At 42.2% G+C, this 13,140-nt stretch overlaps 1 protein-coding gene across 2 annotated transcripts in view; it reads left to right on the forward strand.

The window, feature by feature from the left end:
• CMIP (c-Maf inducing protein) overlaps positions 1 to 11,504 on the forward strand; it is a 253,336-nt gene extending 241,832 nt beyond the window's left edge. For both annotated transcript variants that reach the window (XM_068260379.1, XM_068260380.1), the window contains exons 18-21: positions 603 to 749; positions 2,086 to 2,191; positions 2,283 to 2,353; positions 6,380 to 11,504. In XM_068260379.1, the coding sequence (XP_068116480.1) occupies positions 603 to 749; positions 2,086 to 2,191; positions 2,283 to 2,353; positions 6,380 to 6,433 (378 nt within the window). In that variant the 3' untranslated portion in view covers positions 6,434 to 11,504. The remainder of the gene's footprint in view (positions 1 to 602; positions 750 to 2,085; positions 2,192 to 2,282; positions 2,354 to 6,379) is intronic.
• Positions 11,505 to 13,140: the final 1,636 nt, after the last annotated feature.

Genomic DNA, 13,140 nt, shown 5'->3' on the forward strand with positions numbered 1-13,140 from the left:
TGTATAATAATTGTAATCATTTCCACAGCCTCCTAAGTATTTGCATAAAAGCCTAATGTGTCTGTCTTCATCCTGCCCTGCCTGTAATAAAGAACCATATCCTGCTACTTTTATTTAACGCTTTTACAAAGACAGTGGGTGGGCTGTGGGGAAAATGTGTACTGCCTGCTCCCCTCCTCCCCCCTCCTCCCAGACTACCTCATGCAAGTGATAGGACGGGGGGGGGGGGGGGAATGTTTGGTTAGCTGTCTGTCCAATAAAATTGCTAACTCAAATGGAAATGGAGCTACAGGTCCCAGCCAACCAGGAACAATTAATATATTGCAAAAAGTACAGATGTGCAATGCACAAAACGTAAATTACTCCTTCATGCAAATTAACTTTAAAATGCAATAAAAATAGGATGCCGTACTAAGTAGATAATGCAGATAAAATGTGTTTTTGCAGTATAACGTACATTGTACAGCAGTTAATTTGATGTTGGCAAACCTAAAGACTAGTATTAGTGACATTCTGCATGATCTATAGCTATGGTGCATCTGAAAAGCAAAGGGTCGGTCTTTCCTTCTATGTTGTAGTAAGTGCATTCTCTTCCTGCGCAGGATGCGGACCTCGCCAGGCTGCTGAGCTCTGGCTCCTTCGGAAACCTGGAAAACCTCAGTCTGGCCTTCACCAATGTAACGAGTGCCTGCGCTGAGCAACTCATCAAGCTGCCTTCACTCAAACAGCTCAACCTGTGGTCTACTCAGGTACGTAGTGTTAACAGTGAGGTTGTGGTTGGCGGGTTAGCCACATGTAGCTATCGCTGCACCGCTGGTAGGAGGGGACCGGCACTTTCTCACGCAGGAGACCTGTACTTAGTTCCAGAAATGAGTCAGTGACATTTACAGATTTGTCAACATGGACAGGAGCTGCCTCTCCTGAAACTTCTTCTCAGTCACGTCTTTTGGAGTTTTTTTGGTTTTTGTTTATTAATGAGAACCTGAAATGAGAGGAACATTTAAGCTGCCATCTTCATTCCCCTATAAAACAATGCCAGGCTGTCATGCTGAGCTTTAGGCTTAAAGGACATCCGAGGTGACATAATGAAATAGACATGTGTATGTACTGTGCCAAGCACACAACTATGCTGCACTCCTTTTTTTCCTCTTTCTTTGCCTGAAAGAGTTAAACATTAGGTATGAAAGTGACAGGTTCTGTCTGGGTTGGACTATAGCTTAACATTCACTGATGAGAAAATACAGCCATAAAACCTTTTTCCTGGCAGTAAATTGCTTCTGAGAGCAGGAAAGAGATAAAGGGTCAATAGTTCATAAATGTCAGCTTTATTGAATTAATGTGTCATTGAGCAGAGACAATGAAACCGTAATAACTAAAAAAAAAAAAAGTAGGTTTAAATGTAAAAACCATAAGAGCCATATGTACACATACAGATACACAATCATACAGCTCAAGTTTATTTTAATTATACGGAAAGCACTCCCTAGACAGGATCTATACAAAGATGCCAGACAGGTTGCCTACTCATGTACCTACTATTCTGGCTGTCGGACTTTCCCCCTGCCGCTTAAGGAATGCTTTAAAGAAATAAAATAAATTCTTATAATCCCCCATGAGAAGATGGATTAATCCAACCAATCCTGAACCTCTTACTGACAGGTTTTGATCACTTACCGTGTAGCTGTGACTTACAGGAGGCATTATGAACAATTTCTATTGCATTTACTCTGTTACAAATTCACTTCTTATATGGAGGTGTAAATAGGAATGTTACATTTTATAGTTTTCCGCCATAGTGCCCCTTTAATGATTTTCAGTAGAGAGAGTCATAGGTATTGTAGTGGCTGGATAGTGTACTGGTTAAGGGCTCTGGCTTTAACATGGGAGACCAGGGTTCAAATCCTGGCTAGGGTTAGTACCTGTTCAGTTAGAAGTCCTTGGGCAAGACTCCCTAACACTGCAGGGTGGCCTCTTGAGCGCTTTGAGTCCAACAGGAGAAAAGCGCTATACAAATGTTAGCATTATTATTATTTAGTACCTGTAGGTCTGTGTAACAGAGAGTTTCTGTGCCTGTTTTCTGTGCAGTTTGGAGATGCCGGGCTGCGGGTCTTATCTGAGCACCTCACTACACTGCAAGTTCTCAACCTGTGTGAAACCCCCGTCACAGATGCTGGGCTGCTGGCACTGAGCTGTAAGTATTACATGCGACCCTGCCTCCCATTTCATCCCGACCATCCCCTTCCACATAGTAACATTTCTCATCCGTCTCTTTCTCCACCCAGCTATGAAGAGTCTCTGCAGCCTCAACATGAACAGCACCAAACTGTCAGCGGACACCTACGAGGATCTAAAGGTAAAGCTACAAGCCATTCACAATCCTCTAGCTTTGTAGTAATTAGGCACAGTCGGGGGCCAGGGAGTTGGCTGATGGTGTGATGGTTAAGGGCTCTGCCTCTGACACAGGAGACCAGGGTTAGAATCTCGGCTCTGCCTGTTCAGTAAGCCAGCACTAATTCAGTAGGAGACCTTTGGCAAGTCTCCCTTACACTGCTACTGCCAATAGAGCGCGCCCTAGTGGCTGCTGCTCTGCTCTGGCGCTTTGGGTCCGCAAGGAGAAAAGCGCAATATAAATGTTATTTGTCTTGTCTTGTCTACCTTATATGGGCAGATCTATTGCCAAAAGCATAGGTAAGCACAAGTAAGAGCCACATCGAGAAGACGGGCAGTGATGCCTTTAATATGCTCATATAGTTGGGATCTGCCTAGATTAGAATGCTGGATTGGGCATATATTTAAAACGTAGTGACATGTGGCATGATGCGATAAACATATGTATATATAGTGCCAATCTTGATATGAACTTAAGGAGGCCATACATTAGGTGACTCGGCAGCTAATCGACCATCCTATTCCATTATTATAATTGGATGAAAATGTGCCGCCAAGTGCATGCCCGACTGACAATTCGAACAATTTCAGGACGAAAGTTGGTCACTTTGTCGATCACGCATGCTGCAAGATGTTGTGCCCACTTGCTCAGTCGGGTGCGCGGCGGGTACGGCGTTCAATTTCGCGTCAAACTGTCCCACCTAATGAAAAATGCCCCCTGGTGCCCAGTGTAAAGTATACATCACCTGTCCCCGGCCTCCGCTTGTACCTCCGCGGGTGCACTCCTTCCTCCATACACGCTCGCCAGAGGCTATAAAACCTGTGGTTTGTGATGCGGTAACTGGACAGTGAGCAGCAGCCACAACAGTTTAACGTTACAGCAAAAATTGCAGCTGGCCACTCCGGGTCAATCCTCCATGTGGAAGCGCTGCCAAGTTCCTCCTAACTTTCTATCTGCCTTTTCTTTTAAGCCTTAAAATGAAAAAATAGGAATATGGGACTTAAAGAGGAATTACAGTGAAAATAGTGTAATAAAGTGCTTCATTTTTACAATATTTATGTATACATGATTTAGTCAGTGTTTTCACATTGTAAAATATTTTAAATCCCTGATTTATATTCTGACATTTATCATATGGTGACATTTTTACTGCTGGCAAATGATGTAGCTGCTGCTTGCTGTTTTGGCAGTTGTAAACAGCTATTTCCCACAATGCAACAGGGTTCACAGACAGGAAACTGCCAAGAGTAGTACTCAGAATTTTTGTGGGAGGGGTTTCACCACAATATTAGCCATACAGCGCCCCCTGATGGTCTGTTTGTGAAAAGGAATAGATTTCTCATGTAAAAGGGGATAAAGTTCAATTCTTCGTCGGAGTTTCTCTTTAAGGAAAGTTCTACAGGAATTGATATCACAACTTTATTTTTACTTCATGTTTGCTTGAAATAAATGTTGAAGTTGGTAATGATCTGCTCTCTAACCCATGTGTCAGCCTATTGGACAATGAATGAGAATGGGGGCAGTGAGGATTCGTTGTTCAGTTGACTGGCAGATGGCACTGCAAGTGGAGACAGGAGGGAGGGGGTGTCATCAAAATCCAATAAAAGGGAGGCTGCGTGTAAGAGTAAAAAATGGTCAGATTTATTTTAGCCAATCAGGGCCTCACAAATCAGTCAGCTGATCAAGTTGATCAGGCAAGTTCTGCTGCAACACACAAGCAGCAATACTACAGCCACAGCGCAAGAGCAACACTATTGTTAACTGTTCAGAAATACCCTTTTATATACAGGTCATATCATTTACATACATGTTTCTGTTGTGTCTTTATGTCCATTTTGCATCAGTACTTTGATGTATTTTTTATTATAAATGTTATCCTTTAGCTGCAAGAAATAGTCTAGACGAGAATAATTGCCTAGGCATGGGAGTTTTAAAACTAACCTGACTGCAGGCTCTGCTGCCTGCTATGGCTCTTAGGAGAGTCACATGACCAGCTGATTTGCTGCAGAGTATCAAGAGCAGAAGTGGGCAGGACCTCAGAAAGCAGAAACTGATTGGTTAGTTAATTTTAGAAATAATATGACTGACTGACTGACTGACTCACATACAGATTCCTGGGCGTGTTTAATGTAGCGCAGATCTTTGTTTATTTTGGTGAACAAATGAGCAGGTTTACTTTAAATCCCTTGTGCTATTTTTTAAATGTAGCCTTATCCTATTTATAATTTAGAGCCTGCCGAACCAGGCTTGCCAGCAGATGCCAGGCAATTTTTCTACCGGCTTGGTAAATTAGAAATACAGGACTTTAATTAGCAATCTGTAAATTAATCTGCGAAGGCCTGTACAATTTCCTAATTATGCAGCACACCCTCTGTCCTGCCCTGTCTGCGCGCACACAGACACCCAGCAAGCTGACCCAGTTGTCTGACTAGGAATCTGCTTCCTATATAACACATCTTGGGTGTTAGAGCCTGGAGAGATAGGGGTGTGTGTGTGTGCGTGTGCGTGTGTGTGTGCCTGTGTGCCTGTGTGTCTGGGAGGTGGAAAAGCTGAGGAAATCCACCTGTTGGCCAAGAAACAATGTGTCATCACTCCCAATAGAAGCCTGTAACAGGTCTTCACTGTGAGCAGCAACCCATGACTACTGCTGCTTGGCCAGCAAGTGGATTTCCTCAACGTTACTGCCTCCCAGTTTGACATTGGTGGTGCATGTTTGTGCTGTGCTGTGCGTGTGACTACGTGTGTGTTTGAATACAAAAACAAGACAGAAATCTCCACACCCTCCCCCAGCATGACAGGCTCAGGCCGCACAAGTGTACCAGTCTCTCAACACATATTTCAACGTCACTTTCTGAGGTTTCATTATTATATTTTCTATTTTTAAAGCACCAATATTTCCCATAGCACCATACAGAGTACAAAACGGACAATAATGGAGACCATAGATACTGTACATAAATAGTGATTATTATCATTGATTTTATAAAATGCCATCATATTCCGTGGCGCTGTACAAAGTAAGAAACAAACATAATACAGACAGTGGTGTACACCAAATATAAACAGTGGTACAAAATACAGAATTGGTAAGTGACAAAAGTAACACAAATAAAACACATGACCTGTATGTGGTTCGGGAACCAAGGTCAGCAGGACTGTGGAGTCTAAATTGGAGCAATGTTTGGGTACCTGGAGTTGGAGTAGGTGGTTCCATAAACTGAGGAGTCGGAGTCTAATAATTTTAGTTCCAACTCCATAACGATGCAGGTCAGGGTGTACAGTTAGGTTAGTGGGGGGGGGGAGAGAAGAATGTGTGAAATATGTGGGATAATGAGCTTAAAGGATACCCCAACTGAAATGTGACATAATGAGATAGACATGTGTATGTACAGTGCCTAGCACACAGATAACTATGCTGTGTTCCTTTTTTTCTTTCTCTGTCTGAAAGCGTTAAATATCAGGTATGTAAGTGGCTGACTCAGTCCTGACTCAGACAGGAAGTGACTACAGTGTGACCCTCACTGATAAGAAATTCCAACTATAAAACACTTTCCTAGCAGAAAATGGCTTCTGAGAGCAAGTAAGAGGCAAAAGAGGGGAATTTCTTATCAGTGAGGGTCACACTGTAGTCACTTCCTGTCTGAGTCAGGACTGAGTCAGCCACTTACATACCTGATATTTAACGCTTTCAGAGAGAGAAAGAAAAAAAGGAACACAGCATAGTTATCTGTGTGCTAGGTACTGTACATACACATGTCTATCTCATTATGTCACATTTCAGTTGAGGTATCCTTTAAAGAACAATGGGCCTGAGGTACCACAGTGCAATAAAGTTGCCGTTATTGCTGGCAATTTTACCATTACTAACACTGGGGGAGCACCACATGTTAACCCTTTAGTGGCTTGGGTGTCATTAGGTGAAGGTTTATCCTTATAAGAGCTGAGAGTTGTTGGGTAATGTGACCTCATTTTGCAACATTCTTCTTCTAGGCCAAGTTGCCAAACCTTAAAGAAGTGGATGTCCGTTACACAGAAGCCTGGTGATTGTCGCCAACCACTGAAGGAGGGACAGCCGCGTGCTCTTTTTGTCTAAAAGGAAAAAAAAACTGTAGCGTGAGAAATTTCTTGGACTATGATCCATGTTTTTTTTCTTTTTTTATTTTAGAGGTCATTTTTAAGTAGGGTGGGCTGGATTAATCCAACCCGATACTTACAGCTTCAAGATTTCAAGATTAATGTAATGTAATTAACGAAGAGGAAGGACTTTGTAGCTGCAAGAAGATCATACTGAGGAAACCGTTGTGGATTTTTTAAAACATTTTTGCCTATATGTTCATGCTGTGTGAGGGGGGAAAAAAATAAGAATGCCTATGTTATTGTTTTGTTTTTTTTAATTCAGTTTGATCGGATGGACTTACAACGCTTCGACCTTTTGCAGCATAATGAGAACTCTCAAGTCCATAAGTGCGACAAGAACGATTGTCATCATTGCACCTTTTTTTTTTTTCCTCCTCCTCTTGCCCTGCGACTATTCGGCAAATTCACATTGTTGTATATAGGATTTACTTCATTCACCTATTTAAAAAAAATGGTTCGCACTCAGCAGGTCTGGGACCTGCCTTTTATTTATAAAAATGTTAATTTTTTTTCTTTTGCTGATAGAACTGTACAAAGTAGTTTGTCGCTGTCTTGTTGACTGTGTTATTAACGTATGTGTATCTTTTTATTTTATTATTTTTTTTTTTGCTTTGATTTCAAACGGAAAGCTTTCTTGAATAAATACCATGTTCATGTATGGTGTATTTGATATATACACAAATATATATATAGATATCTATATGGCGTCAACTGCGGGCTGTGGCTTGGGGTAGAGAGGAATCATTGCACTTTTGTCACCCGATATTGGTTATATAATCATTTGTGGTCAGTGAATACGCCCCTCATTTTATCTTGTAAATATTTGTATTATTGTTCCCTATATTTTCCTCTTCTCCATTGTAAGTTTTGTTGCTTTCAGATTTGCCTTTATTGCAGATGCTGACATACCGTAAAAGCATACTAATGTGGAAATACTTCCAGTTGTGCTATATGTCTTAGCCTATCTTGGTACAGGGCCTGCTGAGTACATATTCCTGTGCTTTAGCACTCCACTACCAAGAGACTTGGGGGAGGGCGGTTCAGTACAAAGGCCAGTCCATGCTAAATTGATACTACAATGAGTAGATAGGCACAATTGGGTCACCCCAGCTTTATTTCATACTCTGCAGCTCCAGAAATAAAAACAAATTAAAAAAAATAAAAAAACTCCACTGACAGTGGAAACGTACTGTGCAGCCTAACCACCTCAGCAGTCTCTAGTGGGGCTTTCCTACGCCTGGCAAGTCCTGGGATCTGGCTTGACTTCCTGGTTCTGAAGTCAAGCCATGCCTCCTTCTGTACATGCCACGCCTCCTTCTGCCCATGCCACGCCTGTGCTCAACTATGATAAACCCCTCTCATGCCGGCCACACTGCTTTTCAGCCCCCTGTCTAGGTCATAGCCCAGCTTCTGCTCCAGTGCACAGGCCAGACAGCTGTCAGGTGGGGGGAGGTACGTAGTTAGTAGTTGAGTCTATAGTCAAATAGTCATGTGGTTATGGGGACTGGGTGGGGCTCAGCAGACATGTACAAGTGACAGGAGTCATTGCTGCAGAGGTGCACTTTATACAGTCTTACCTCCTAGCATGGTAGGGACCCCCTATATGGTCACTTTGTTTCAACTCTGTCATAACTATTGTAAAGCCACGTACAGATTTTAGATTTGTCACACTAGTCAGTGGTTCTAGTACAGGTGTGCTTGCTCAGCGCTCATGTACTGTCCTAAAGAAAGGACAGGCTAATGAGGAGCACAAAGTACACCTTCATCAAAAAAAAATAAGAAAAAAAAATCTAATGTCTGTACATAGCTAAAAGAGAATGTATGGTGATTTTTCATTTTTGCTTTATTTATGTATTATTTACTAAAATTTGATTTTAAGGGTTTTTTCTTTTTATCACAAAACTATTAAACAAATGAAAATGTGATATTGATTTACAAACACCCCCCCCCCGTAGTTCTAACGGGCAAACTTTGTGAGTGCAAGAAAATCCTGGACAGAATTACTTGATAGAGCTCAACTGACTGCGATCAGTCACCAAGTCTGGGGACTTTACTATTGTAACATGCAAAGTCTTGCAGTGACGTTGTTACTGCAGCAGTAAAGCAACACTTTCCCTGCTCATAAAACATTAACAGATGGGTGGGGGAACTTCCAATATTTCTAATTTAAAAAAAATGCTAAATGCCGTAAAAAAAAATAAATGCTAAAAATACACACTTAAAGGGAACCTAAACTGAGAAGGATATGGCTTTTTCCTTTTAAAATAATACCAGTTGCCTGACTCCCCTGCTGATCCTGTGTCTCTCATACTTTTAGCCACAGCCCCTGAACAAGCATGCAGACCAGGTGCTCTGACTGCTCTGAAGTCAGACTGGATTAGATGCATACTTGTTTCAGGTGTGTGTTTCAACCACTACTGCAGCCAAAGAGATCAGCAGGACTAACAGGCAACTGGTGTTGTTTAAAAGGAAACAACCACATCCCTCTCAGTTAAGGTTCCCTTTAACGTTCCCTTTAAAGGAAGCCAGAGATGGCAAAAGTAAAGAATGTGATACTTACCCAGGGTTCCTCCAGCCCCATCAGCAGCCATCCTCCCGAATACCTCTGTTCTTCCGCTAGCAGTCCCGGTAATCTGGCTCAGTTGCACCAGTCAGGCTCTTCTGCAGATGTCTGGTCCTTCCTTACATGTGCAGAAGAGCCTGACTGGCCCGGCTGAGCTAGATTACTGGGACTGCTAGCAGAACAGCGGCACTCGGGAGGACGGTGAGGGACTTATGGGGCTGGAGGAAGCCCTGGGTTAGTATCACATTTTTTACTTTTGCCATCTTTGGTACACTTAATGGAAAACCCTGCACTCCTAGTTTGATTCATTGGATTATAGAAAGATTAAAGGCATCTGAGTTGAAGGGAAGAAATGTTGCTGCATTGGTCCCTGCGAGATATAAGAGGCCACTGACTGATAAAAAGTTTCCCTAAGAAATTAGCCTCTAGTTGCCTCTTCAGTACAGTCCTCTAGTTGCCCTCTCTCATTGCTGTACCTTCATGGAAGGCACTGTGCTGCGAGTAACATATCTTGAACTCTGGATACCTGAATGATTTGTTGCAAGTGCATTACCCCCCCCCCCCCTCCTCCCCCCACAATCTTAGATGAAAAAGATCTAATAACATGGTCACCTCCAGAGTTCACCCCAAAACCTATGGAGCCAGAACTTTCTATCATGCTGCCCCTACACTTATGAACTCCTTGCCACACCCAATCAGGACATCTTCATCCCTGTAAACATATAACCACTTCAGGACCACGCAATTGGAAATATACATTGTGTTCATGGACATTAGTTTCGGATACTAAGTAGATTTGTATAGCGGTGTTGGGTGGGGGTGAGCAGAACCACCAGCTATGAAATGGTATGTCGTGTCAGAAACAATCATCCACAAACGCAACATAGATTTCCATTAGAGTGGTTTTGAAGTGGTTAAAGTGCAGTTAGTTAGCACCCATCATCCTTTTTGTTCACAATGAACCTCTCCATAAGGGAGGTTCCTAATGCAGTGGGGGGGGGGGGGGGAGTGCCCTTGCTTATCTACAGGGGGATAATCCTGTCCCCCCCCCCCCCCGGTCCATATGGGATATGCCATCACTGGTCGCAGTTTAAAGGATCCACCTGTGGAGTCAGCTACCAACCGTAATGCATGCTGTACACCTCCACCAGGGAGATGTACGGACTACAGCTCCCAGCATGCACTGCGGCCGGGAGAGCACCCCATTGGCGGATCCTTTGAAATACATTAGTGATGGCGAAGTGGAAATCATGCGTGCTGTTAGCAATCATCAACAGTTATGAGAGAGAATACTTTTTTTAAACCATAAATACAATATCTACCATAAAAGGTCACACTGTGTTAAAGCAAATGCATTCTTTATTCTGTCTATAATTCATTCATTTGTATTTGATAATGTCCTTATGTCGCTTCTTAAAGTGGTTTATGTATCTACTGAAGACTTGTTGCTTTCAGCTGAGTCTTGAAAACTGTCAATCACAAACCAGATCAGAGGGGTGTTCAGGATTGGATGTCCAACCTGTCAATCACAATGTATTCAAGAGTATAAGTCGTTGTGAGAGTACCCTTTATGTGAGCCAGAGTCATTTAATGAAAGATTCAGATCAGCTGGCCTTGGTTGCAGTTGGCATCCAGTGACCAGCAAAAGTGACCAGCGCTAAGATGTGAAGGCCAAAAAAAGAGAAGCAAAAAAATACTTGATAAAGACCACACTGGCCAAAACGTAGTGCTTCTGAACAATGATATCTTGCTAGTAAATAAAATTACTGGCAATGTGTCTAGTCCCAGGCATTATACAGTCTCAGACATTCTTTAGCTTCTCTTTTGATGGGCTGAGTGTGGATTTTAATGGCCAGATGGACTCCCTGTAAATACTGAATTTCAGAGTATATAAAAAGGAGAATAAAACTTGATTATTCTGTATCATGAATCATTCTTCATAGTCTGAAGAGATTTGCCCAAAGGTGCAATGAGGATACTTAATCCAGCAAGTGACCAAACATTGCCGTAATCTTACACCTGAATAATCAGGATTTATCAGATATAATTCCGTCCTGTAAATACTGAAACCATTTATAAGATTGTTACAAATTCTGTGATTGAAATGGATATCTACATGTAAGCATTGTGCACAAATGTACTGCTAACTAACTGATTCTTACAGAATTATTCTTACTTTTCTAATCATTTTTGCATCATTTTTTTTTCTCAACCAAAAACAAAAATTTCTGAACGTTTGGGGCTATATACGAGGACTTAAAAAAAAAACCGCATGTAAAATTGCAAGTCTATTTCAAGGTTAAAGCAATGGACTATATCAGTGATAGATCTGAGTGCTGCCTCTGTCTGGCTAATGGACATGTCGCCAAAGTGTGCTTTCTTTCAAATAAAATGAAATTGTTGCCTTTGTTTTCACACCACGCCTCTGATTCCTGTGCCTGACGTCTGTATGTACTTAGCATTTGCATGAGGTTTGTTACGTAGCTGTGGAATTTGATAATGATTGGCGGGGCCCCTACCTGAATACCAGTCCTTCCCAACCAAAGTCTTGCCATTCAGGTTCAGCAAATTGCATTGAATTAATAGGTTAGTTGTAACTAACCAGGTTATTAGATTTTAATGTGTTACCAGAGAGAGAAACATTTTACAAGGGCTCTTCTGTGTCTATTGCAGAGATCAAGGCTGGTATGATAAAGTAGTGGAAGGAGGAAGCGGATAATTTAGGCACACGCTGTGCCTGCCGTTGACTATGGGCGGGAGCTTTGAGTATCGGTTTAAGAGCTATTTTAACTCTAACTAGGGCTTGGCGATTACATAGTTGAGAACCACATTGGGCGATAGGGTTATAGGCCAATGTTAGGATTAGTTTCAGGAGGCTTATTGTAAGGAGATAGGGTAGGAGAGGATTTGGTAGGGGTAGGTTAGATGTTAGGGTTTCCTTTGGGAAGGGGGTGGGGATAAGATTTAGTTAGGAAGGGTTGGTGGTGGGGAGGGGGTGTTAGGGTTAGACATTTAAGGTGCGTACACACCTTTGATGAATGTCACCCGTTGGGGATCAGGACCAGATCCCCTTGGATGACATTGTTGGGCCGGGCTACGCACGTGTGTCAGCTGTGCAGCTGATGATGCGCTGTGTTACGATACGGGGGCGGAGGAGAGACGCGTGTATGAGGTCACGTGGTTGGCAGGGGAGCAGCTTGAATAATGGAATGGGTGGGAGATTGGCGTCGCTGGGGTTGAGTAGATCTTCTGGGCGGATCACTCACTGGTTGGGGCTGCTGCACACATGCCTGATTATCGGCTGACCTGGTAGTTATCGGTCACTACAGCTGAATTAGGTTAGGCGTGTGTATGGGCCTTTAGGGAGAGATTTGCTTTGTGTGGGAGATTTCGCATCAGGAGCAAATTAATGTTATCAAAAGAGATTAAAACGGGGGAGGGAGTTAGGCATTGGGCAGTAAAAAGGTTTATTTAGCAATAGGAGATTAAACAGAAATCAGCCTGAAAAATCCTACAAAACTATTGTCGCAAAGCCAACAGTGGAATATTGGTAACGGAACATTACAGATCTTTTATGTATTAGCACCACCCTGCACTTAAATTAACACATTTATTAGTAGGTTCTTACGGTGTGTATTAGAAGAAAAACATTACAGCCAGCACTACAGGAGCTGCACGCAATTGCCACTTTTTTAGATGTTCAAAACAATCCAACTTTAACGAGACTGCTACCCTACCTCCAAATCCTTAAAGTACATTTCTGGACAAAGTCCTTCAGCAGACAGTACTGATGTACAGTGCGAACCATAATTATTTATACGGCTGGCAAATTTTGACTTAAAAGGGTTTTTTTTTTGTTTTTTTTACGGAAAATGGCATAAGTGTCTCCCAAAAGATAATAAGATGATGTATAAGAGGCATTATTGTGGGGGGGAAAAAAAAAACATTTCTCAGCTTTTATTTACATTTGTACAAAAAGTGTCTGGTCCAAAATTATTCATACCCTTCTCAATAATCAATAGAAACTCCTTTATTGGCTATTACAGCAATC

This window comes from Hyperolius riggenbachi, chromosome 11 (genome assembly GCF_040937935.1).
Source record: "Hyperolius riggenbachi isolate aHypRig1 chromosome 11, aHypRig1.pri, whole genome shotgun sequence".
Lineage (NCBI taxonomy): Eukaryota > Metazoa > Chordata > Amphibia > Anura > Hyperoliidae > Hyperolius > Hyperolius riggenbachi.